At 49.5% G+C, this 26,303-nt stretch overlaps 2 protein-coding genes across 2 annotated transcripts; one reads left to right on the top strand and one right to left on the bottom strand.

Annotated features, from left to right (window-relative positions):
• Positions 1-29: 29 nt before the first annotated feature.
• On the top strand, positions 30-17,190 carry bag6l (BCL2 associated athanogene 6, like). The gene is made up of 25 exons (XM_086178314.1): positions 30-289; positions 480-568; positions 679-796; positions 2,212-2,438; positions 2,510-2,578; positions 2,661-2,783; positions 3,155-3,339; positions 3,852-3,981; positions 4,716-4,919; positions 8,135-8,363; positions 9,084-9,122; positions 10,043-10,317; positions 10,398-10,476; positions 10,574-10,872; positions 11,691-11,976; positions 12,040-12,209; positions 12,370-12,423; positions 12,508-12,610; positions 13,685-13,809; positions 13,895-14,029; positions 14,273-14,335; positions 14,560-14,748; positions 15,853-15,960; positions 16,038-16,184; positions 16,996-17,190. Exons 2-25 carry the CDS (start codon positions 488-490, stop codon positions 17,092-17,094), a joined length of 3,537 nt encoding a protein of 1,178 aa, XP_086034440.1. The 5' UTR covers positions 30-289; positions 480-487; the 3' UTR covers positions 17,095-17,190.
• Positions 17,191-19,806: 2,616 nt separating this feature from the next.
• c30h6orf136 (chromosome 30 C6orf136 homolog) lies at positions 19,807-26,283 on the bottom strand. The gene is made up of 7 exons (XM_086178317.1): positions 26,108-26,283; positions 23,728-23,977; positions 23,030-23,653; positions 22,618-22,706; positions 22,340-22,540; positions 22,147-22,216; positions 19,807-21,507 (listed from the first exon to the last, which is right to left on the bottom strand). The coding sequence occupies exons 2-7, from the start codon at positions 23,818-23,820 to the stop codon at positions 21,364-21,366; spliced, it is 1,221 nt and encodes a 406-aa protein (XP_086034443.1). The 5' UTR covers positions 23,821-23,977; positions 26,108-26,283; the 3' UTR covers positions 19,807-21,363.
• Between the last annotated feature and the right edge of the window lie 20 nt (positions 26,284-26,303).

Below are 26,303 nucleotides of genomic sequence, written 5' to 3'. Positions count from 1 at the left end.
GGGTCCTGTGATGTCGCCCTGTTTTATTTAGGGAAAATTAAGTTAGTTAGCCGACTTGAATACGCTAAAGCTCGGCGCCCGAAATCGTATCTGCACGACCGGGCTGTTGACTTCGCGGCACGGCCATCAAAATAAAGAGCAAGAGGTCGAATTGGATTCGAGACGGACGCGGGCAACGGTCTCCCCCGCAGGAGATTCACTAGCTAGCATCGTTAGCTTCCCGTTGACTAGGATAAGCTAACGGTAGCTAGCCGGCTCACAGGCGAATAACCACAGCAGAAGCTAAAAGGTGCTGCCCGACTATGACAAATCACTATTAATTCCTTTCATAAATGTACAAAATAATACAAATCTTACTTTTCGAACGAAGTTGTTTATGTCTCAAATTTATGTGTCATAGCTGGAGTGAGCATTAGCTGCTAAGCTCCCCAGCTAGGGTTGCTAACGTTAAGCTAATGTGTCTGTTTTCAAACACACAGGGCTAAACATGGCTGAAGCAGGAAGCATGATTGAGGTGACAGTGAAGACTCTGGATTCTCAGAGCAGAACCTACAAAGTGAGAGGAGAGGTGAGTGTATGCTCTGACCCTGGTCCTAGTCACACACACACACACACACACACACACACACACACAGTGCTGTTGCTTGACAGGTGTCATGCATTGTCTTCTTCCTCCAGCTGACAGTGAAGCAGTTCAAGGAGCACATCGCCTCCTCAGTGGAGATCCCTGTGGACAAGCAGAGGCTCATCTACCAGGGCCGCGTGCTGCAGGATGACAGGACTTTAACGGAGTACAGTAAGTAGACACACACACACACACACACACATCACATACTCAGAAGCCACAGCCCGAGTCCTTGCTGCGTGGGTACGCAGGTTGCATAAAAAAACGACTTCCAGGAGTTTAGCAACAGTTTTCAAATCTGTTACCGCATTGATTCTGCAGGTGTCGATGCATTCTGTTACTACGTTTCACAGTACTTGTCACGCTGTGATGGTTTTGTTTTTTTTTAAGATGATATACAAGGGTGGAACGGCGAGGCTACAGGGAGGGGAGATCAAGAAGCTGGAGGATTTCAGGTACTTAGGGTCAGTAGTCCAGAGAGTAGGAGAGTGTGGAAAAGAGGTGAAGAGACGGGTCCAAGCAGGTTGGAATGGGTGGAGAAAAGTGTCAGGGGTACCAAGAGATAGAAGACTATTGTCCAGAATAAAAGGAAAGGTGTACAAGACAGTGGTGAGACCAGCGATGATGTTTGGACTAGAAACTGTTCCAATGACCAAAAGACAGCAGGCAGAACTAGAGGTTGCAGAGATGAAGATGTTGAGGTTCTCTTTGGGAGTGACCAGGATGGAGAGGATCAGGAATGAGTCTATCAGAGGAACGGCACACGTTAGATGTTTTGGAGAGATGGTCAGAGAAGCCAGACGGAGATGGTTGGGTCATGGACAGAGGAGGGATAGAGAATATATTGGTAGACGGATGCTGGAATTGGAGCTGCCAGGCAAGAGGTCTGGAGGAAGACCAAAGAGAAGGTTTATGGACGTAGTGAGAGAAGATATGAAGGTAGTTGGTGTGAGAGAGGAGGATCCAGAGAATAGGGTTAGATGGAGAAAGTGGACTCGCTGTGGCGACACCTGAAGGGAAAAGCCGAAAGAAGAAGATGAAGAAGAAGAAGATACAAGGACGAACACTGATATTCTGCCTCACCCGTGTTCAAAAATCTCATTCATTCAGTCGACCTCAACGCTCGTACAAGGAGTCTTCATTTTAAAATGAATTTGACTCTGAAAGGTGACCTGAGGTTACCAGGGGAATCAGTCCCTTTTTGAAACAGATATTCACGGCATCAACATGTCCTCAGCTTAAATTCTCAAAATGATTTTGTATTTCAAGCTGGTGAAATGTTTGACCCTTTAGCAGCCTTTCTCTTTCCCTACAAGGTGCGCTAACCTGTCCAATCGAAATGTGCCGATTTCCACCGATGGTGTATTTTCATAATGTTCTTATATTGTCGCATATGTTGTTACTGCCCATTGTACGGTTGGTAAAGTTCAACAAAGATGAAGTTCTACATTCTAAAACTATTGTACAATTTAGTTCGCGTTGTGTGTAATCAGTCTACTATGAAGTATTTCTCGTAGCAGCTGAAGAGCCACGAGCTTTTATTTTGCTGGAGAAAGTGAGAAATCAAGGTTTTCTTTGTGTCTCAGACGTGGACGGGAAGGTCATCCACCTGGTGGAGCGTGCCCCGCCTCAGACGTGCATGTCCGGCTCGGGGGGGGCCGGAGTGTCCGGCGAAGGCGGGTCGGAGACCGGCGGCTCCACGCACACCTCCGCCGCCCCCCAGGGCGCGCCGCACGATCGCAACGGCAACAGCTACGTGATGCTGGGGACGTTCAACCTGCCCGTGAACATCATGGAACCTCAGCAGATACAGGTGGTGCAGTTGAAATCACAACGCAGCAGGCACAATGTCAGGGTGTCAGGCCGGTGACGTTTGTTTTGCAGATGTCCGTGCAGCAGATAATGGGCGGAGTGGAGGCCGGGAGGAACCCCAGGGTCAGCACCAGCTCCGGGGTAAAGCCTCCCCCTCGTCGCCGTTTCGCAGCCCCGCGTCTCGCTCTTCCTCGCCGAGCTGAAATGTGTCTTGTCTGCGCAGAGCAACGGCTCGCTAGACGTGCAGATCAACCTGGACCACTCGGTGCAGAGCGAGCCCAGGATGAGGCTGCAGCTGGCAGAGACCCTGCTTCGAAACGCTCGCTCCCTCATCCACCGGCTGGAGGTACATTTTCCGTGCCGAGATCTTCCACGAAGGAAGCAAATCTGGGGTTGCCCAGGAGGAAGACAGTTGGCCGCAACTTGAAACCTCACTAGAAATACAGATAGTTTGATCTTTGTGAGTTCACATTTTTTAAAGCTCTTACCAACATGTTTGGTAAAAGCGCAATCAGGCCAGTTACCCAAAGCTTCAACACTTTTGTGCACCCACACACACACACACACACACACACACACGTAGGAAACTTGAAAGCTGTGTGTGTGAGGCAAATTCCCAGCGGAAGGTGAAAGGAAACTTTCTTTATTCCCGACCAGTCTTCTGGCTCCTCGGATGTTTTGTGTTTTCACAGTGACACGTTGTTGTTGTTGTCGCAGGGTGTGTCCGTCGACAGTAGCTCCTCCCAGGCGGAACCTCAGTCCTCCTCATCTTCATCATCATCCCCGACACCATCGTCCTCCTCGTCCAGAGGAGCCTCCCAGCCAATGGACACCAGCTCTCTACCTGCTGCATCGTCTTCCACCACCACGCAGACCGAGGAGCCGCACAGCGCCGGGCCCAAGTGAGTCGGGCCTCTGCAAAGGCATGAAGGAAATTACAAACACGCACGACGTTTAAATGCTTTACTTCAAATAATGAATCCGCAGACAAAATTCCAACCCCCTGCATCTCACCAAATCACAATTGAATGTCATTCTCAATTCCAAAACTTCCAAAACAAACCTTTATGTACTGTTAGCCGCTGTTCGTGACTCAGCTCCGCAGTCACGCTCCCACCAATCTGGCGCCATCCAGATCTATGAGGTGGACAGGCTGTTTCACTGGCGTCACTGTCCCTCCACCGATGAGCCTATTCTTCCTCATACACTCACCACCAAACTATGACTAATATTGGTCTTCAGCTATTAAACAGTGGCTTGAAGATGATGACGATGAGAAGTAGCGGGGATTCATTTGTCACTCACATCTTTCCCAAGTCATGGATTTTCATTAAAAACCGAAGCGAGCACAATTCTAGAGCCGCAGCCGACGCTTTGACGCTCACGCCTCCCGTCATCTGTGTTTTGGCCGCAGCCACCCGAGTCCAGCAGAGTTTGTGGAGGTTCTCTCCGAGGTCAGGAGGGTGGAGGAGAGGCTACGTCCCTTCATTGAGAGGACCCACTCCATCCTCGGGGCAGCCACGTCTGCAGACTACAACAACAACGTAAGCGCTGAAAAAGGAAAAACTCATTATGGCGTCCTTCTCACTCCTCTGGTTTAATCCTGGTCTCTAAAATCATCTCTGTGTGACAGTCGGTTAAAAATACAACAGCTGATCGATGTCATGACGATGCCATTCATCAAAGATGGATCCGTTCCTAGCTGTAGCTACGTCGCTCTGTGCTCGGTGCACGTCCGAAGACGCCGCGAATTGTGGCTTTGAGCTGGTTTGAGAAGTAGCGTCGTCGTTTGAGTGAACTATTCCTTTCATAACCGCTAAATTCAGCAGCGGCTGAAGAAACCTGATGCAGAAAAATCAGAACATTCACGCAAAGAGGCCACATCCTTAGCGTGATCGCTACTCTGGAATACAATCTGTGATGAGCGGAGTCGGTCCCGGAGAGAGTCGACCAATCCAAAGACAGAGTTAAGCACTAGCTTAGTGTGTTTTTAGCCGGATGTATAAATCTTTTGTCACACCTGCCGTCTATCCGGCGGATTCATTGTCTTCAGCTCACGTTAGCTTTGTGAACGCGGCGCTCAAGCCTGCTAAAATGTCGCAAAATGAAAGCGTGGCAACCGAAGTAGCATCTCGTCAAAACGTCAAACAAAAATATCCCAAAAAAACATTTTCAGATCGTAGCATTCCCTGCATAATTGAGTGAAAAACTTAGTTCTAGGGGGAAAAAAAGGTTAATCATTCAGAGGCTGTTAGTTTCCTCGTCTGAACTTTCACAGACCCAGGAGCGGGAGGAGGATCAGCGCACCCTCAACCTGGTGGGGGAAACTCTGCGTCTCCTCGGCAACACCTTGGTCATCCTGGGTGACCTGCGCTGTAACCTGACGACTCCTCCGCCACGTCACCTTTACGTGGTCCGCCCCATGAGTCAGTATCCCCACCCCATGATGCTGCAGGCCGGCTTGCCTCACATGCCCCTTCCGGTAAGTCTAAATGCGTTAATGTCAGCGTCGGAGGACTGTTAAACCACGCCCGGGGCCTTGTTCGAGCGCGACAGTCATTTGTGGGTGGTACGAGGGCTGTGGAATTCATTTAAATGAAGTGTTATCTGGATGGGAAGGTCATTCCAAAACACCATTTTTTTTTTTTCCTCATTATATTACTGTCGTTTGGCAGACGCTTTTATCCGAAGCGACTTACCAACAGTGCAATTCAGTCACCAAAGCACCGAAGGACCAGTCGTCGGAAATCTGAAGTGACCACTCAACAAATAGCCTTTTCAGAACCATATTCATGCATACATTCATTTCATTGTTTTGTTTTTTTGTTTTTGTTTTGTTTTTTTCCGTGGGGGCTTTTTCCTCCCAGATAAGTCATGGGCGTGTCTTAGCTCCGTTCCATGAATGCACTGACTGTGTGTCGCTAACGCAGAGAACAAGTTCTTTTTCTGTTACCATAATAGCGGTAAAACCAGTTGGGCTGTTGCTTAAAATACACTGGAAACCTACAGGAATAACCCAGCTGGAGTTCAGGTCCAAGCATAGTTTTATGAGCGTGTTGTAACCGCATCAAAATATATCCTTGACGTCAGTGAGCATATTTAAAATTTCCCGAACCAAGTTTAACTGAAAAGCATTTGGAATCGTTTCAAATAATTGTACATGTTTTGCTCCACGTCGCCATTCATAACAAGGGACGGAGCGAACGGGGGAATAACACACTTATTCAACATCAGTCAGACTCCACAGCATCTCCACACCAGGAGGTCTGGACCAGGACACACTCACTTTGTTTATATTAGTTCCCGTTTGTGTTTGCGTCATACGAGTTCCTCTGATGGACCAGGACACACTCACACACTCACTTTGTTTATATTAGTTCCCGTTTGTGTTTGCTTCGTACGAGTTCCTCTGATGGACCGCGGTACCTAAAGCCTTCCACAGTTATCTCCTCAGCGCGCTGGATCGATGGCAGTTGGATATTTTGCGTCACTGGTGCCCAGTGGTTTGCTTAAGTGACTGGAATGACAAATGATGGTGGAGAGACATTCGTGGTAATTGAAGCTCCAAAGCTCTTTCCTCCATAGGATGCATCACACACACACACACACATCAATTCCCTTGACTGGAGGTCTCTTACAGCTCATAGCCAAAGGGTATTGACGGTCATCGTCGACGCGGTGACCCATAGCAATCTCATGACTGATTACACAGGAAACACAAGCTAAGCTACCCACACACTTCAAACACTTTATACAATAGAAGCGCACGTCCGTCAATCAAGCAGACTTATTTTGTATAGCGCTTGTCATACGATTTTAAAAAACACCGCTTGACGCACTCGACGCAATAAAAGCAAGGAAAACAAAACGGAAGCAGAACCCGAAGCGGCCGCCCACAGACGCCTTCTGTCACACTGGGCGGAGGGCCGCCGTCTTTAGTTAACTTTTAGCTGCGTGCCGTTCCGCAGCCCTGGACCCGTTTAGTTTTAACTTTAGGAATTCATAAAGGGCCTCTGTTTGAAGACATTAGATTCTGGATGCCTCTAAAGCAGGGGGTGTCAAACGTACGGCACGCGGGCCGGTATCAGCCCACCAGGGGGTCCAGTCCGGCCCATGGAACAAATCTGCAATTTGAAAAAGTACATAAAATTCATGAACTACTTTATCAAAATAAAAATGTTACTCTTGGGTAATTATGCGATGATTTTACCGAGCCGGCCCCCTTCACATCAAATGAGGTCGTAGGTTTGACACCTCTGCTCTAAAGCAAGTCTTGATAAATAAAAACGACCAAGACAATTTTAGAGCTTTATAATCAGTTTAACGTGAGCTCTGGACCAGGAAAGAGGAGCGGTAACTATGGACACACTTTAGCAAATGAGTTAAGACGATCACAACCATTCTTGAGTTATGTGTCTTTTTCCGTGGTACTTCATTCTGAGCCGGAAACCACCCCCAGGCTGTGAAATCAGAGGTTCCCCCTGTGTTGTCAGGAGACGCAGTGACGTAAAGCTGCATATCATCAGCATATCTGTGAATATCTCTGCCATGATTTCAAAAACAAGTGGAGCTGAAGTTGAGCCCTCGGAGACGACAGCGTTTTAATTTATGGCTTGAAGAGGAATGCAACATGAAAGTTACAAAGCGGTCTCTTGTTTGCTAAAATGGGATTTAAAGCAGAGGAATCAGGACCAGATGTACAGATTGGGCTTTGGAGTCTATTTACGGTGCTCCGCGGTCAACTCCGTCAAAAGCTGCATTGATGTCCAATCGTCTCATGTTCCTCAAGATTACACCTGAGGTCATTGGCAGCCCGAACCAGAGACGTCTCAGCTCTATGATTGGCTGCGAAACCAGACGGACAGGTTTTCATGGATATTTGAAAGATAAAATCATTCAACTGATCTTAAAAGCAATCGTACTAAAAATGGCAGGGAAAACACACATCCAAAGGGGAGTCTTTGACAATAGTTGAGAAATGAAATGTTGAGGGGAAAAAAAAACACAAGATTTGTGAGACGATCGGAGGTTGAAAGTGGGATCTGAGAACGGTTCGGGCTGCTGCTGATGTGAAAAGCCCTGCATGTGTGTCGTGTTGCAGATCAGCTGTTCACCCACGACGCCTACCTTCGCTTTTATTCCCATTTCTGCTCCGTTTCGCTACATTTTTAAGAACACAAACTGCTCCTAAAGTCGTCGCCAGTCTTCAAACCGGCCAGTCAGTCATTATGATGCGCAGCTTAGCTTCAAAATAACATTTCGTCGCCCGTTGGCTCCTGCTGTTTGGTAAATTAAAAAAAAAAAGAAAACAAAACAAAAACACTGACTCCCACAGAGTTCAGCTGAAGGTCAGATGGAAAGATAAAGTTTTATCCTTATGAACATCCGTCTTGAAGGACGTGTCCGCTAAAGAGTCCTGTTACAACCCTTTAACAGCGCATTTGCTCTTGTGCCCGGGAGATGAAACCATGTAAACCATGAGCTGAAAAGCATCGCTTCCCTCTGCAAACATCTGCATCTTCAGGTACACAGGACGGCTAGCGTTGAGCCTCAGGTGCTACGGTCGCACCTCTGAGCCACACCGTCCTGGACGCACTTTCTTTAGGATGCTTGATAATTCTGCGTGTCGCCGATTCATTTCACCGTGGACGTGCGGCGCATGTGTCGTGACATAACCCGCCTCATCCTCGTCCTCAGATCAACTTGGGCACCACCGTCACCATGACGTCCAACGGCAGCGCCGCCGCAGACGCGCAACGCCAACCCCCGCAGGCCGCCGGCCAATCGGAGGAGCCGGCCGCTGGCCAAGCCGTGCCTCCTCAGGCCAACGGGGCCGGTCATCACCAGCCGCAGGCGGGGCCCCGCGTCATCCGGATCACGCATCAAACCATGGAGCCGGTGGTCATGATGCAGATGAACATTGACGGTGCGTGTGTGTGTGTGTGTGCGTGTGTTGCACTGTACGACATTCAAACCGACCGCCTGTCTGGAAAGCAGTGTAATATAACAATAACAGGAGACATGATATTAAAATCAGAGCCAATAAAGATATCAGACAAAGGAAATTAAAAGTAAAGGCCAGGTATGCTCTGCGGCGAAGGTAAACAATAGCCTGGCTGATCTCAAAGGAAACATGGTATTACTAATATTATACAATACTACATATTGACATGTTTGATAGAAGAGACACTTCCTCTTGCGCGCTTTATTTATTGCTTAAATCTAGTCTTTATTCACCATGCGATTATATATTCCCGTGTAAACAACAGGCGATTCTGTGAAAGCGCAGGACAAGACAATGCAAAAGAATAAGAATAAGAACAACTTTTATTTATCCCGAAGGAAATTGTTGTGCCAGAGTATCAAGTAAATCATAACAATATTAAAGAACAGTAGGAAATTGTATTAACAGTATAAAAAATAAAAAAAAGGGGGGGGGGTAAGAAATACAAATAAAATATATATACATATACATATATATATAAAATGGCCTTTGTTGGAAGCAGATCCAGTATTTAAGCACATACTGTTTTTGTCGACACAAAAAAAAAGATACACCAAAGTGTGTTAAATCTGGTCTATCGATGAAAATATGTTGTTGTTGTTGTTCTTTCCTCATGACCATTTTGGGTGCTTTGTCCAACAGGTGAATCAGCCGCCGGCTCTCAGGCTCCAGGACAACCTGGTAAGTGCTGGTCTATGATGGAATTGTGTTGCCATGGTGATACCGTGGTCACCTCCCAACCCTGTCTTGGCGCTACTCGACAAAAACGTCCTGCACCTCAGCAGAGGAACAATTACTCTGCATGCAGCGCGTCTGATAACGGCTTTCTCGGCTTTTCTGCTAGACTGATAATCCATCTATTCTCTGGTGTTCAGAGATTATATCTGTTTGTTGTCGTAGCAACTAATCTCATTGAATCTTTGTGCGTATTGTTTTCCTACTGGTTCAACGTGTTTTTGTTTTTTTTAATCATCTCTCATAAATTGTATGAGAGCCATGCTCTGTAAATAATGAACAATTTCAAAATTGAATTATCAAGCTCAAAAAACTTACTACTTGTCCCTTTTTTTATTATACCTAGTTAATACATAACATAAGAAAACCCGACTGTTCCATCACAACTTCTGTATGATGATCCTTTTAATTTTTGTGCAAATCTCCAGCTCCGCCACTTTGTTTTTCACTCATGCAAAGGTTATCTGTGGGTAACAGCAGAAGAAACAACTAGAACATCTCGTTCTTGTAAGTTTCTATCCGCTTGGATAACAGAAATCCTTTAGCAAACAAGACTAGTTTGACGTCACCCCCTTGCACCACGCTGCCAGGGGATAACTGGTTTTGCAAAGCGAAGACATTTGTAACTACCATGGAAACACCCTAGTGGTGCCAAGACATGCGACGTGTTTTTCCCCGAAAGTCAACTCGTCCTGTTCTCCCCTCCTCTGTACAGTTAAAATATCATGGATATGATCGCATGGTTTGGTTTTATTTCATCGAAACCGATGTATTTCTCAGCCTAATGACCTTGAACTGGCGCGCGGTGATGTTTCCTCAAGCAGAATTTGAATAAAAATAGTAAAGAGCTCCTCTCTTGCGTGCAGGCGCAGCCCCGGTCCACTTCCCGGCTCTGCCTCCGGAGTTCATGCAGGCCATCGTGCACCAGATCTCCCATCAAGCTGCATCCATGGCCGCCGCCGCCTCCGCGGGCCAGCCGGCCGCCGCCGCCGCCGGGCCCGAGCCCCTGCATCCGGCTCAGGCCAGGGTGGTCATCACCAGGCCGTCCCTCTCCCCCCGCCTCCCTCAGCCCGTGGGGACCAGAGGCGCCACCATCAACCTGAGGGCTACGGTTCCCCCAGCAGACCAGCAGTCCGGACAGGTGAGCTTCCTCCGCGGGTCTGAGGGGAAACTCCAGGCGTCAGCTCGCTAACCCGCCTCTCGTGTGGCCCCTGGTGGCAGGGGATCCCCCTGGCCCCCTCCTCTCTGACCCAGATGATCAGCGGCCTGGTTGGACAGCTCCTGATGCCGGGGCAGCAAGGTCAGACCCGGCTCTCCTTACTGCTTTTTTTCCAAAAAGCAGTGAAGTCAGTCTTCTGAGACCGTACGCGTTGAGACGGTCGCTCCTTCTCCGCCAGGTGACCCCGGCTCTCAAATCTTCTCCGCCCCGCCCGACGTCGCCGCCGCCGCCGCCGCATCCGTCCCGGCGACCTCGGCCAACACCTCCGGACAGACCACCACTCACACCACCAGCACCGCCTCGGTGGGCCAGCCGGCGGACGGCGCCCCGGAGGGCAATCTGGCTCACTTCCTGAGCTCCCTGCTGGGCGGGAGCTCGGCTCCAGGAGGCCCCTGGTCCGGAGCCGCCCCCTCCATTACGGTGACTCTGCCCGGGGTGTCGCCCGGCGTAATCCAGGGCGGGGCCGACCTCGCAACGGTTTGTTTACACGGCAGAACAGAGTTCAGCACACAAGAACAATAAGAAGAAGAATAACCCGTCTGTGCACGACATGCAGTCAAAGTCAAATCCGTTTCAAAAGGAAAAGGGAGAACGTGACACACATTTGATTCTGAAGGAACAGAAGATATTTGCAGCAGGTCCCTTGTTGTCGTTAATTCCAGAACTCGGGCTGCTCTTCTTCACGCACTGAAATGAGCTCCATCTTATAGGATTAGGACCAAACTCCCATAACCTTTGGCCTCTTAAATGACAAGAGATGAGATCTACTTTATTGACCCCAGGATTGGGATATTATGTCATGTTCTTGAAATCTGTAAATTTGTAAGCAGAACTAAATTTTGTAGGGACTCCTTTCTCGAGGCACCCGTAAGGTTTACACACCAAATACACCCCAAAATCTTAAATAGACAAAGTCGGATACGTCGAAAGGATATAAGCATTCCAAAAAATATGGACTTATTTGTACTATTTTTCTTTTGACGTGTATAATAAGAATAAGAATAAGAACAACTTTATTAATCCCGAAGGAAATTGCTGTGCCAGAGTTACAGAAAATATAACAGTAATAAATAATAAAAGAAAGGCAGAATTAGAAATAAAAATAAACTATAAAGTGTCTCAGTGAAACTCTAAAGTGTCTTAGTAAGCAGTGATAAAACTATAAGTGTCTTAGTAACAAGTGAGGTAAGGAGTGCACAATAGTATGATAGAAGGGAACATTGTAGTGTAGCTGTTATGAGACTACAATGTTCCCTTCTACAATGTTCCCTAATATGTGTTTTGTTGCCGTCCAGCCCCCTCCTCCTCCTCCTCCTCCGCCTCCTCCTCCTCCTCCTCCTCCCGGCCCCGCGGAGGCCGAAGCCCCTCCGCCCGCCGGCCCGGCCGCTCCTCAGGCCGGCGGCGCGGCCGGCAGGGACTCTCTGAGCCCGGAGCTGTTCACGGGCATCGTGCAGGGCGTGCTGTCCACCATGATGAGCTCGCTGGGGGCGCAGCAGGGCAACGGGGAGACCATCGCCCAGTTCATCCAGAGGCTGTCCCAGACCGGCAACCTCTTCACCCCCGGCTCCGGGGACGCAGTGGGTACGTCCGGGCAGGAAACCCCGGCGGCGTCCGGTCGGACACTGAAAGTTGTCTTCTTGACAGGGTTCTTCGGGGACCTGCTGTCCCTGGTCTGTCAGAGCTTCTCCATGGTGGACATGGTGCTGCTGCTCCACGGCAACGCCCAGCCCCTGAGCCGTATCCAGCCCCAGCTCACCGACTTCTTCACCCAGCACTTCCTGCAGGGCCAGGAGCCGTCCGACTACAACATCGCCGTAAGTCAGATCTGGAGGAGACAAGTGGTATCAACCGGTTTTTGTCCCGGTCACACGGGTGTTTCCAGCTCGGGGGGCGCAGCAATAGATTGATTTAAGGCTTCTTCGGGGATTCTCGTGTTTCCAAAATGATAACCGGCGGATGATTTTTCGCTTGCAGACGATAGCCGACGAGCTGTGCGACGGTCTGGAGATGTACTTCGCGGAGAGCTTTGTAAGACACACACACACACACACACACACAAAAGCCATGATAGCGTGCCGCCGTCCGTCTGACGGAGCTGTGTGCTGTTCCCAGGCCACGGTGCCGGTGCGAGACGGAGTGGACATCGTTCACACCAATCTGTCCTTCCTGAGGTGGCAGTTGATGCAGATCGCCAAGCACATCCTGCGCTGCACTGGTACGTCCATCTACACGTGTTTGCAAACGCAGCTACTTGTCGTACAGCTGTGATTTCTATACAGCTGGACCTCGACTTACAAGTGCAGCAACTTAGGTTTTTGATTGGAGCCCGGATCTGAATTAGGAACAAGCGGGATGAGCCTTTGACTTCCACGTGTCCGTCAAGTGGCGTTTTAAGACAGCGGGATGCGCCGCTCGCCTCTAGCTAGCCCAGTGAAAATCATGCAAAAATACAAGCGAGGTGTGCGTGTCGTGGACTCGTCCGTGATGACGAGAAGCGGTGAGAAACGGTGACGGAGAGCACAGCGGGAATGTAGACGGACGAGGCGTCGGAAGAGATAAGATAATAATGCTTTATTGATCCCCAGAGGGGAAATTGGTTGGTCACGGCAGTGCAACAATAACAATAAATATGAATATAAATAAGAGGCTAAAATTAGATAAGCAGGATGAGAATGGAATGAAGAGTCGTTAAAAGCCGGTCAGGGACGGTTTCATGGTTTTTAAAAAGAGGAGCACCTTCAATCCATTTATAAATGGAGTTTGAGCATAAAGTGTAGCAAAGTCACATTTAGCAACACATTGTAGCATTAAGTGTGTAGCTGGTAAGCTAAGCTAAGGATAGAGCAGCTAATGAAAAACTCCTCCATCCATTACATAATAAAACCAATGTCTTTCTTTACGTTCTCTTTTATTATGCATTATTATCTTCATACATTATTTGTTATTTCTTAAGTACATTGATCATGTTTAAAAACAAGTGGTCTGGAACAGATTAATCATGTTAAAATTTATTTTAATGGGGAAATTGAGCAAATTGAGCTTAACCGCAGAAGCAATTCAACTCCTAATTCAAGGTATCGATGCATTTAAAATTTATTTTTTTTCGCATCCTCATAAATGATGCCACATTGCTCGCCCTCGTCCTGACGATAATTTTAATTCACAAAAATCCGTTGCATTTTTCATCAAATCATATCTTACATGTTCTGTTTTTTTCTGCCTATCTTTCTGGCTAACCATATATTAAGCGACACAAGATAAAACCCCGTATCCTCTGCCGTCCCTGCAGATCACACCTTTGGGCCCCGGCTGCTGCTGCTCTGCACGCAGGGCCTCTTCGAGTACCTGGCCCTCAATCTGTTCTGCTTGCGGGGCGAGCAGAGGGCCCTCACCGCCGTCATCAACCACCGCATCGTGAGTAGCCTGCCTCGTTACGCCTCCTGTATCTTTGCGAACACGCCGCTTCCCCTTCCCACGCGTGGTTTCCGCGTTCTCTCAGAGGAGGATGTCGGCGGAGGTGAACCCCAGCCTGGTCAACTGGCTGACCAGCATGATGTCCATGAGGCTGCAGGTCATTCTGGAGCACAACCCTGTCACCGAGGAGCAAATCCAGCGCTACATCATCCCCACGCAGGTCCCAACAAAACCCTCGCTTATGATTGACTCACTGCCCAATATTGTATTTTACTCCATTATACTCACAATGAAACCGAAACTAGAAGGACTGTAAGGATGTGTGTTCACTTGCTCTCTACGTGGAGGCTTGGGATCTGAATCTCAGACGTTAGACCAGAAGCGTTCATGCTACATTAGGTTAAATTACAAGAGAGATGAAGGTTGGAACCCTTGATGGAGCTCAGTGCTCCTGCTGTTTCAGGCTCAGATGAACCTGCAGATGGGCTACACGGCAGATCAGCCACCTGAGGGTCAAAGCGTGGAGGTAAAGCTTATTTTTCCTCCTTCTTCTGTCAATAGTGAGCATTTTGAGGAAAACACAGGCAACACCCACAGCCCTAAAGAACAACATCTCTGATCCGTGGCTGTTTCGTCTAGCTAGCAGCTTCAGAGCTTCACGATAGTGTACGATCGGGATGCATTTGTGCAGCGTTTACCTGCTCTGAAGAAAGGCTTTTAAAGAGTAAACTTCATTTACCGCGTCCGCAGATGGAGGAGGGCTTATCTCCAGCTCCGGCAGACGAGGCCATGGCGTCGTCGGCCGACCGGGTGGAGAGGGCCGTGTCTCTGGGCGACACCACGCAAACTTCGGGGGACGCCCGGCACCCCGCCGCGGCGCCGGCCTCCCGGGCCGACCTGGGCCCTGAGGTGGAGCCCTGGGCCGCCTCGGTGCCGCCAGTAAGGACTCGCCTCACCCGTTCACAACCCGCTTTAAATATGATGACATGAAGGCTGTGCCAATCTGACACGGGAGACGCACACATCATGATCATTTTCCAGAACGCCACGCTTTGCCGTCTTTTAAATTTAATTGTATTAAGTGGTCACCCAGTTCGCTACTTGTAGAAACCTGGGAGGAGAAAGGAGTCAGAATAACCATGGACACAAGTGGGCGCTGTTTACTGCTTTATTTATTTTTTTGGCACCCGCTGCTCACCAAAGCTCTCCAACCACTTTAAAATATACTATAATGTGACCATTCTTGAAACGGTTAAACCAGGGGTCGGCAACCTTTAACACCCAAAGAGCCATTTGGACCCGGTTTCCTCAGAAAAGAAAACACTGGGAGCCGCAATTACTTTTTGACCTCTAAAATAAAGGTACCACTGTATATATTGCTTTTTATTACCTTTACACTTTGTATAAAAAAGTGTGAGGTGTGTTGCCTCTGAAAGTCACAAAGTATTACGGAAAAAATTACATTTTATTTATGTAATGAACTCATTTTGAGCTTTGGGCTTTCAAAGCGTTTCGCGGAGCCTTGACCTTAATTTTAAAAATAAATCGGGAAAAAATCACTGTCAGTAAACAATTAAAAATAAATATTTGCAAAATATCTTCATAAATATTCATTTTACCTGGTTTATGGGACTTCTGCTCCTTCTGCTTCTGCGCACAGCATCTGCACATCGGGACTTTACCGGCTGGCGGACATACCGGCTTCCGCCAGTGTGACGTTATTTTGAGCGGCAAAAAATAATAAATATAATTTCATTTAATATTTGAAGATCACAATAATCTTCCAACTTAGAACTAAAAGTTAAAAAAAGGAATGAACACAAATAAAATACACCTCAATTCAATATTTATCATTTATTTTCCCAAGCCACTCGGAGCCGCAGTGTAAAGATGGAAGAGCGGCGGGTTGCCGACCCCTGGGTAAAAGTCAAATAAGAGAAATAAATTTAGGAAAATTTTAAAATGAAATAAGGATGAAAAATCAAAATTGTAGCCCGCAACGAAAGAGCGAAGCTGAAGAGGGCTAACAGGAGTGTGTTTCAGGAGTGGGTTCCCATCATCAGACACGACATGCTGTCTCAGAGGAAGATCAAGGCTCAGCCGCCGCTGTCCGACGCCTACCTGCACGGGATGCCGGCCAAGAGGAGGAAGGTGAGCTCCGGCTCCTGTGACCGCCTCGGCCGTGGAATTGCGTATTCTTCACGCGGTTTGCATGTCTCCCCCCCCAGATGACCCAGTGCGAGGGGCCGCACCTGTCGCTGTCCGACGCCGTGAGTCGAGCCGCTCGCTCGGCCGGCGTGCTGCCCGCCACGGCCTCCAGCAGCCTGCAGGGGGAGCTGGAGAGGCCGGAGCTGCAGGAGGCGTACGCATCCCAGGTGGACAATGACCTTCAGACGCATCATGTTTGCTACTTGACATGGAGATAATCATACATGCTTTTATATGAGATGTGTATTTAAGCTTTAACAAGAGAAGACTTGTGTGATTAACAGCAATGGGGAGGAAAGGAGACCCTTCATAGGCAATGTTCTTGTTACTTCCCCTTCAGCATGCTCCCTTTAGGGGTCTCCTCAGCCAATCACCTGCCTCCATCTAGCCCACAGCCAATCATCTGCCTCCATCTAGCCCACAGCCAATCCCCTGCCTCAATCTAGACCGCAGCCAATCCCCTGCCTCCATCTAGACCGCAGCCAATCCCCTGCCTCAATCTAGAACGCAGCCAATCCCCTGCCTCCATCTAGACTGCAGCCAATCCCCTGCCTCCATCTAGCCCTCAGCCAATCATCTGCACCCATCTAACTTCCTGTCCTCTTCCCCTCCATCCATAAACCTCTCTGGTGTATGTGGAGGTTCTCGGCCATCCAGGTCAATTCTTGTTGAAATCTTCTTGTCGTTTCTTCCGTCATCCATGACATGAATTGCTTCACTTGAAGAACATTTTGACAAGAACTCCTCTCTGCTCTTCCTCCTGTCCTTCTGCATGGCAACATCCTCCAGCAACCCCAATCTTCACCACCCTTCCTCTGTCCACATCCAAACCATCTCAGTGTTCCCTCTCTCTCAGCTTCTGCGCAGTATGGATGCTAAAGCTAGTGAGCTAAAAGCAGCTCCTGCTGTATTCTGGGAAATGTAGTTCTGTCCTCATGTGAGGACAGTCTTGTGTCAATGTGTCTCCTGTCCCTCCAGGTCAAGAGCGACATCAAGGAGCGCGTGAGGGACGACCCGGACTACAACGCCCAGCGCTTCCCCAACACACACCGGGCTTTCTCCATGGACAACTCCTAATCCGACAACCCTTCCCCCCACCCCCCCGCCCCCCCCACGACGCAGCGCGGGTCACGTGACCGCCCGCCGCCGCCGCCACCGGACTCCTTCTCTTCCGCCCCCGAGTGACACAGTCACCGCAGACTGTCGCACCGCCGCGCTGCAGGAGAAGCGAGCCAGATGAGTTTCCTCCTACCAGAACATTCCCTTTTGCTTTGTGAGAACCCTCCCCGCCGGGCGCGCACAAAACTTCCAAACGCCGAGAGGAAACTCGTATTGGAGAGCTTCCCCGAATCCTTAGGCGGTACGAGCGAAGCGGCTCCCGAAATCTCCAAACGTTGTCTTCCTGTTTCCTCTTTGCCAAAATAAAACCGGGCGTAGTTGCGCGGAGAAGGGGGAGAGGTTTCGGGGGGGGTTTGGCGTCGACGACACGGAGACGTACGTAAAAAAACACCAGAAATGTTGACGGCCTCAAGCTACGGCATAGATTAGCATTCACCGTCCTCCCGTCACGCTCATTTGATGTCCATTCTTCTTTCTTCTGACTCCTTAGATCATTTTTAATTAATTTATTCCTCGCTGGTTTTATGTACATTTTCGTGGATGTCTGTCGCTCATGTTTCGATGCCAGACAAAGTCGTGAGCGCTTTTGTCTGTCAGACACACTGAAGTTATTTTTCTCGGCTCCGTCTGGAAGGTCCAGCAGGTCTTGGACTCCCTGCTCTTCGTGAGGCGTTCTAGAAGTAAAGCAGACATGAAGCTGTAAATATCGACCCCGGCTCCGGGACCAAAGCATTTAGTTGATGATGTAAATGTTGATTTTTCAAATCGACGCCGTCGTGGTCGGAGACCCGCCGTGATGTGAAACCGGCTGTAACCATGTAAACCAGAGGCCGGCGTTTTATCTTGACAGAAGTGAAATGGGAAGAAGCGCTTCGTGATTTCTTTTGTAGCACCTTGAAAAAAGTTCTAGCTGCGCATTAAAAACCGCAGAAACGTCATGTGATGCCGACCTGAACCGAGACGTCTTTATTTTTAATAGTTTCAGCGTTTTATCGATCATATTTTTCAGCTCGTCCGGAAGCGTTTCAACGGCCTCGTAGTTAATTTCGACACAAAGTACGGTTTAGTAATCTGTACCGGGTTTTAGGGACGATGGGGACGTTGGATTTGGGTTGATCGTTTCTTCAAATCCACTTTTGACGTCAAACAAACCAAATATAAACGTCAGAAAATGTTTGAACGCTTTGTTCTTCATTCCATGTCGGTCGTTTGGGTTCAATCGACCAGCCGGTCCGAGGAAATGGTCTCTCTCTCTTTCTTACCGTCCATCACCGCTGGACCAGCAACCAATGAGAGGGCAGGAATGCATCGTCCAATCAGAGATGGGATGCGTGCAGCGGGACGAACGCCGCACCCAGATGTTGAGGAAGCTGCAAAGAATGAAGGACCGCGTCGTGTCAGATCTTTTTCAGGAGTCCAGCTCAAACCTGCTCCGCTTGAGACCGTCAGACTGGCCGGGGGTCAGAGGTCAGAGGTCAGAGGTCAAGTCCAGTCTGCAGGCTCACCAATCAACTTTAACAATCTTATATTTGATGTTCTCGTCGAGTTAGGAAACGCCGACCGCAGCAACGGCGGGCTGTGATCACACCGTGCGGTGTTTGTGTTCCCAGCCAGCCGGACCTTCTCTGAACATCTGGAGCCTTCAGCTCGTGGTTCCCTGACGCGTTTGTTCGTCAGACGTCCCAACAATTGGCGGAGAACTTGCGGAGCCTCCATGTCAGCTCCGTCGATTCAAGGAGACGGTGACGATGCATTTCCGTTCCACGTTAACACGCGATTCTAAACGTGCACTGCGGATTTGGGTGGTTTCACATCGGTGTGTGTTGTCTTTTTCTTCATCTTCAGAGCACCTCAGACACAGGCGGGATTTATTGGCTACAATAAAAAATAAACAGTGAAAAAGAGGAGTTAAATACAGCCGGTCCGTCTGCTGGGCTGCTCCAGGGACCTGCTGCGTGAGGAACACTCACACTGATGCAATGTCGCTTAAATCGACGTAGATGCCACCTAAATTCTCATTCTCAGAATGCTTCCAGAATTCTAATCACCGAGTGTTTTGTCCGGACGAAACAGAGGAACGGCCTAAATAAAGGCAGCAAGACCGAGAATAAACACATCAGGGAAGCCCCGAGCTGCTGCAGAAACCACTGGACGCATGAAGACGACAAACAAAAGAACATCAACATGCCTTATGGTGCTGGTGTTACAGACGAGCTCTGAAGGTTGTACTGCAAACACCTCATACCGCGACATCTCAAACCCCAAGAACGAAACACTGAGGATTACTGTGATGACGTCCACATCGGAGAGACCAAACCACCTCCGCACAAACAGATAACCTGACACAGGAGAGCCACTACAGGACGGGACAGGACCGCCTAAAGGACAAGAGTCCTTCTTTTGAAGACCGCTATGTCTGTATACTGACTGGAGAAGACGATGGATGCAGGACAATCCCACCAGATGCAGAGACCATGTTGATTTCTGCAGAGAAACTAACTGATATCTGCATCTCTCCAGTCCCACTCATTTTACCAAGACTGTAAATAACTTTCAAAAATCTGAGTGACTTCTGGCAGTTTCTTAAGAGCCAGACTGCAACATCTCGCAAAATTCTAATATCCCTCCTTTGTCTTCTACGCAACGGGAGGAACTCAGGACACTGGCGGATGTTTTCATTTGCCTTTATTCACACAGCTGTTGCGGCAGAACGAGTGGAAACAGGAGCCACAGCTACGGTTGCATGCAGGGTCGGCTAAAAACTAGAGACCTGACGTTGAATAGAAGCTGCAGTGTGGGAGGGTTCATCTGGAGACACGGGTGTTTGACAAGTGAATGAAATCCTCCTCTAAGAGTCCCAGTCCTCCATCATCCAGGCACCTCTTTGCGCTCACAAAAACACCAAAAGGCGAGCGCGCAGATGATCGTCCAGAGCTCGTGAACGGTCAGACGGTCGGTCCGTCTGCAGTTTCTCCGTGTCCATCTTTAAGGCCTGCTTTGGGGCCAAAGGTGCTTTAAGAACATTACATGAAAAAGTCTCTACCGTCAACACATGGGCTTCTAGCGACGGGTAGGTCACAGGATTTTCTGATTCAACCGACTCTTTCACCATTCAGACGCTCCGTGGACGCAGACGGGGCCTGAGAACGCCGGTCCAGACGTCTGCGACTCTCCTGTGACTTCACTGCGGTCAAAAGGGTGAGAAGGATTAGCTGAGGACGTTCCTTTGTGTCCTCATGTCTCCTCACGACGCCCCGTCTTCCTTCTCATGGACGACCAGCTCTGCAGACACACGGCGGTACCTCGCCTCCAGGAGGCGTCCAGTCACGACGATGGTAAACAACCACGTTTTGGGATTAGAACGTTAAATGTGATCTGACTGAACGAGCAGCTAGATGATCTGCAGGAAGAGCAGCACTGGGGTGTGTGTGTGTGTGTGTGTGTGTCGGCATGCGAGCTGCCAGACCGAAGGGGACTTTAAGAAACTGTTCATTATTTAAAGAAACACCGTTCTTCCCTCTAATATCGTGATCCTTTACATTCAGGACTAAACTTTCCGCACTTTTCCATCGTCTCCTTGAACCCGCTCACCGATCGAATGTTACATTTCTGGTTGTTTCTGGGCAACAAACTAGGATTGATCCTTTGCTGACGGTCAGGTGATCAATCCCGTCAGTCTGGGGTCATTTTCAGATCTTTAACTCAACATTATCTAAACAGGAAGTGAAAAAAATCACAGATTGACTCAATGATGAACGTGCTTCTGCAGTTAGCTGATCAATCGGTCCTGGATGTAAACGTTAAAGATAACGTACAATAACGTGATCGATGTGAATGCAGCGCTGGACGCACCTTCTGGATATCTTCTATTAACCGTTCAATGTCTTCTCTAGTTTCCAGAACACTCAACTTTTCCTTGAAGGTGGTTTTTGCTTCATGTGGATTTTGCATCTGATGAAATGTTTTCTATGAATTGCAGGTTTCAGCATGCAAGGTTCTTCTGGACATATCTGGTTGTTCATTCCGTGTGTGTGTGTGTGTGTGTGTGTGTGTGCGTGTGTGTGCGTACAGTGACACCAGCTGAAACACGATGATGAGCAGTTTGAACAATCACAAGTGTTTATGAGGCTCCCCCCTCTGGCTGCTGCTCCACGTGGTCATCTCGAACGATGAGCGGGTGGACGTGGACCTTCTGGACCGTTCTTGCTCCACGGCGCCCCCCTGTGGTCAGTCTCTGGTCTGGCGAAGGGAGGACAGGAGGAGGGGCAGGAGGTTGAGGGCCGGCCGGTTCTCCTGGAAGCCCAGAGCCACCAGAGCCCCGGCCAGGAGGGAGGTGGCCCGAGGCAGGACGGGCGGCCGGGCCGGGATGACCTGCAACACCAACAGCGGGTCAGCGGGACAACACCAACACCTCCGTGAAGCTCCTCACACACACACACACACACTCCCGAGGAGCGGAGGACCTGGATTTTAGATCTTCAGCTAGGACCGGCGCTTCACCGCCTTCCACCTCCAGAAACTCTGGTCACAACGCGAGTCCATATAGAGACGGAGGTTCAACCCACAATGGAAACCACCTTCTGATCAGAAGGGAGTGTGAAACAGCTGAAAGGCCACCAATCATTCTGGAAACTCTCTCACACACACACACACACACACACACACTAGTCCGACTCATTTCTGGTATTGTGTCTGACGCTGCAGAAAAGGGGAATAAAAAGTCCCTTTTAACTGTTAGTATTCTGATGTTTCCGTGTTTAATTTCAGGGGAAAAAAAGCATAACTTCACCATCAGTGAGCAGAAGAGGCGTTGAGACTTTGCTTGTGAGAAATGGTGTAAATATTATCTATTGTTTTTGCAGACTGGTGCGGGTGCACATCGAGTAGGTTTGACAGCCAATCAGCCAATCACACACACACACACACACACACACACACACACTTGGAACTAACTGTCCATATCGTCTCTACACATGTACCTTATTTTTCCAGGCGTCAGTGAATGCTCACCTTTTCAACCTTGTGACAGTGGATGAGGCCGTCCTGGGCGACGGAGAAAGTGGAGAAAGCGTCGTAGGACCTGAAACGGAGCACACGTCCACTGTTAGGAACCACCTGGAACCCAGGAGGTCAGTGTGAAGACCCCGTCTTTGGTCGCTTCGATGCTGCGACCGTAAGTTCTGAATGATTCCTCTCGTCCGACCTGTACAGGTGAGATTTGTCTTTGCGGTAGAAGCGGAGGACCAGGGTGTGGAAGGGGAGGCCGCGTAGCCTCCAGCGAGCCTTGACCGTCCCGTCCTCCATGTGCTTGGTCAGCTTGAGGACCTCCAGGTGGACGTCGGCGTAGTAACACATGCACAGGAGGCGCCAGAGCGACAGAGTGAGCTGGTAGACCACACGGCCTCTGCAGACACAACCCAGGAGGAACGTCTCAGGAGGTGAGGCCCACAAGACACGTCTGACATGAAGGTGCACACCGACCTGGTCTTGGTGTTGAGGAGTCCGTTGATGAACTCCACGTCCTTGGAGTAGATGGTGTAGTCGTGGCTCTTCAAGAAGAAATTCGGGAGCTGAAAAACAGGGAACACGTGTTGAAATGAGAGAGAATAACTTTATTAATCCCGAAGGAAATTGTGCCAGAGTTTCAAGTAAAAACATAACAGTAATAGATAATAGTGGAAAGGAGGAAGAATAAGAAATATAATGAAATATAAATTGTCTTAGCTGTTAGCAGTAACTACAAAGATTGAAGATTCCCTGTGGCTGAGGGAAGAGGAATTAAAAAGTCTGATAGCCTCAGGTAGGAAAGACCTCCTGTGGCGTTCAGTGGAGCTCTTTGGAACGGCGAGACGTCCGGGGCGGAGGCGGGCCTCCATCCAACGACGGTTCTTACCTCCACCCTCAGCTTTTCAAACGCCGCAGCTAGCTTCTCCTCCCCCTCCCAGTCTGACTGAGCCCCCTCCCCCTGGACCTTCTCCGGCCGGCTGCACAGCGAGGCCGGGTGCAGGAGAGGCAGGAGGCCCGGCCCGGCCCGAGACGCCCGGTCCGTCCCAGGGCTGTGGAAGCAGTAGAAGCGGGAGCCCTCGGTGAACGGCGCCGGGCAGCTCTCCACCTCGAACAGGCTCCGGAAGCAGCCGTGCTCTCGGAGCGCCGGCGCGCCGGGGTCGGAGCCGTGGACGGAGATGTCGTCCTCTCTTCTGCCGTCCACGGTGGTCAGCGGGAACCAGAGCTCCGCTCCGGCGCCGCCGAGGAGCTCCGACAGTTTATCCCGGCTGAGAAGGCGGATCTCCTCCAGGGTGTGCAGGCCGCCGGGCTCGCCCTGCCGCACCATCACGCACACGTCGACCGACTCTTCCCAGTGCTCCCCGTAGCAGGCGGCCTTCTGCCCGCCGTGGCTGAACGGGTGAGACAGGACCGGCTGCTTAAAGCTCTGATAGCGCAGGCTGTTGGGCGGCGCCAGGGCCCACGACGCGCTGCTCAGGGAGCGCGCGGGGGGAATCCATTGCAAATCCATGGCCTGAAAGAGCGAGGAGAACCCCGGTGAGCTGACGCCGTCCGCCACCCGACGTGAACCGAGACGCGCGGCCGTACCTGAGTCCAGCTGCGCTTCCGGAAGGGTTGCCTTCTGCTGTGGCTGCGGACGCAACCCACCCAGAAGGCAACGCCCCCTCTGCTCACAGCCATTCAGCACAGGAGCACGGGGGAGGGGGGGCCACCCCGGTCACAGGCCGACCATCACCAGGGGCACGGGGGAAGGTGACGACAGGCTTCCAATCGTCTATTTATGGAAAGATCTCCGCTGCAGCCGGGGCTTCTTCTTCTCCTCCTCCTCCTCCTGCTTCTACACCAGGGGAGGAGCAAACGCAAGAGAGAGCAATGTCTCAGTTTATGAGACCCTTAAACTGCCCACTGTGGGCTGGACGAGTGCACGCCACACAGGGTGTGTCACAGCTTTTCCTTTCACAGCACGCAGACACACACACACACACACTTCCTGTGGGACATCACAGCTTTACCCTGAGAGGTGTGTGTGTAAATGTGGTGGATGGAAATCAGCTTGGACATCACAGAAGCGTGTTTACTCTTTGAGACACCTCAGCTAGCCATGGTTACGTCATAGTTTTCTAACTCTGTGTGTGTGTGTGTGTGTGTGAGGGACAGGAGTGCTTTACTCCATTTCAGCTCCAGCTTCATTGTGCCAAGTAAGAGGTTGCTAACACATGATGCTAATACTAGCAGTATTAAATGGCTAATAGCATTACCACGGCTTTAACCCACTGCTATATTTGTAAATGACAGGCATACAAAGTTTAAAATAAATTTGTCAATGTTTGTATACTAGATTAGCGTGAAATAAGAATCTTACTGGCGGACCGAGGCGTCACGTGCACTCCGGTGTGAGATGTACACCATTGCATCACCAATTTTTTGTAGCGCTTTAATTAAAGCCATCCAGATTTTCCAAAAAAATGTACTTCACGCTATGCTAGAAACATTAGCTATGGGATTGGTCAACCAAAACAAAAGATCTGACGGTATCTCAGGACATCTGTGTGGACATCGCAGAGCCCACCTCCTCGTAAAGTTACTTTAATATCACTGACAAAAGGAAAGACCATCTTGTCTGGACATTTTATAGTTCTGCTGGCTCAGGAGCTGAGGTTGTTGTCCCTCAAGCAGCTTCTAATCTGAAAACCTCACGCACACGTGCACTGCAAACATTCAATTATCCTGTTAGAAGGATGTGTGGAAACGTATGAGGGAAAGCCAGACGAACTATTAGATCATCTGTAAGCAAGGCTTTGTGCAATAGATTGAACGTGTGTGTGTTGCAGTTCACCAAAATCTCCTCTGCAGAAGAAATGTTATCTATACAAAAAAGAAATAAGATATTTTTCAAATGGGTTCTTCTGATCAAGTCAGAGCAGACACGGTAAGCCGTGATAAAGGAGCGGCTGCAATGACCTCGGGGTTCGCGACGTCAAAGGGGAAACGGTTGGACGATGCAGGGACGGAGTAAAGAGAAATTAACGAGAATTAACAAGTAATGACGGGGCGGGCTGAGGAGGGAACAGCGACGTTCCAATGATGCATCACAACATCCAGAAACCAGAGTCTCTGGTGCTGAAAAGGATTCTAGAGCAGCAGACAAAAGTCAATGGAAAGTCAGAATAGGTAGTTTAGCGCAGACTTGTGTCCCACCCCCAACAGGGGCTTTTAAGCGACTCCCTTCGTCGAGCACATGATTTTCACTCGACCACACGTTTAGAATCAGAGACCTTGGTGACGGCCCAGATTGAATCAACCGGGCCTGAACTCGCTGCGTGCCTGTCAGGGAGGTGGTGGGCTTCCACCTTGAGCTGTTGGGTCACAATAAGATAATTTCAAACAGCTTAGGTTCTTGCGTGCACAGGTGTGGTGGTTTGTGAGTGACCTGTCATGCTTTGCTATCTGTAAACAAATAAGAGCATCAGGAGATGAACAGCAGCAGCAGCAGGGAGGCTCTGCTGTCTGACCGTGCTGCGTTCAATGACAACAACCCGGTGCTTCTCTTAGTAACATGGCAACCCTCATCGAGATTGGAGGGTAAATCGCTGATGAGTATTGGGTGGCAAAGACGGGCCGACGTGGAAAAAACACTCTAAATCGATTGCTGGGCCATCATTGCAAAGCAATAATGCAGTTCGCCTCCGCCCCCTTCGACATTAGCTTGCTTGACATCGCACAAGCACTTTGTGTGTTCATTTGAAACCATACGCGTGTTCTGTTTCCAACGATATCAATGAATATCTTCCACTTGAGCCTATTTTAGCCGAATGATCACTTAATGTATAAATATCCGATGCTACAGCTGCAATTTAACACGTTGACATTGCTTCCGCTCACAGTGACAGTCACGAAACTACTAGGCTAGGCTAGGCTAGGCTAACCAGCTAGCTAACCGGCTTGCCGACCGTCCCAGTCTTGTTACCTTTTAACGACGATAATGCAGCGAGGTCTTCGTGGCTGTAGCGGTTCCCCAGACGAGTTTTATGCACTTTTCTGCCCGACGTTAACCGCAGATGATGAGTTAGTCAGCATTATCCGCCTAACTTACACAAGTGTCATTCCAGACTCTGTGCCCTTGCCTGGCCAAACACGCCTGTCGCTGTCAGGCGGAGTGGTGC

Source organism: Fistularia commersonii, chromosome 30 (genome assembly GCF_037954325.1).
Source record: "Fistularia commersonii isolate RoL2024-O1a breed Wild chromosome 30, RoL_Fcom_v1.0, whole genome shotgun sequence".
NCBI classification, from domain to species: domain Eukaryota; kingdom Metazoa; phylum Chordata; class Actinopteri; order Syngnathiformes; family Fistulariidae; genus Fistularia; species Fistularia commersonii.
This window is presented reverse-complemented; position numbering and strand designations above follow the sequence as displayed.

Coding starts and splice junctions, on each gene's coding strand:
- bag6l (XM_086178314.1), top strand. CDS start 488: ATGGCTGAAGCAGGAAGCATGATTGAGGTGACAGTGAAGACTCTGGAT. Junction 15,961..16,037: donor TGCCGGCCAAGAGGAGGAAG/GTGAGCTCCGGC, acceptor CTCCCCCCCCAG/ATGACCCAGTGCGAGGGGCC. Junction 16,185..16,995: donor AGGAGGCGTACGCATCCCAG/GTGGACAATGAC, acceptor CTGTCCCTCCAG/GTCAAGAGCGACATCAAGGA.
- c30h6orf136 (XM_086178317.1), bottom strand. CDS start 23,820: ATGGCTGTGAGCAGAGGGGGCGTTGCCTTCTGGGTGGGTTGCGTCCGC. Junction 22,541..22,617: donor CTCCTCAACACCAAGACCAG/GTCGGTGTGCAC, acceptor TTGTGTCTGCAG/AGGCCGTGTGGTCTACCAGC. Junction 22,217..22,339: donor GACAAATCTCACCTGTACAG/GTCGGACGAGAG, acceptor GCTCCGTTTCAG/GTCCTACGACGCTTTCTCCA.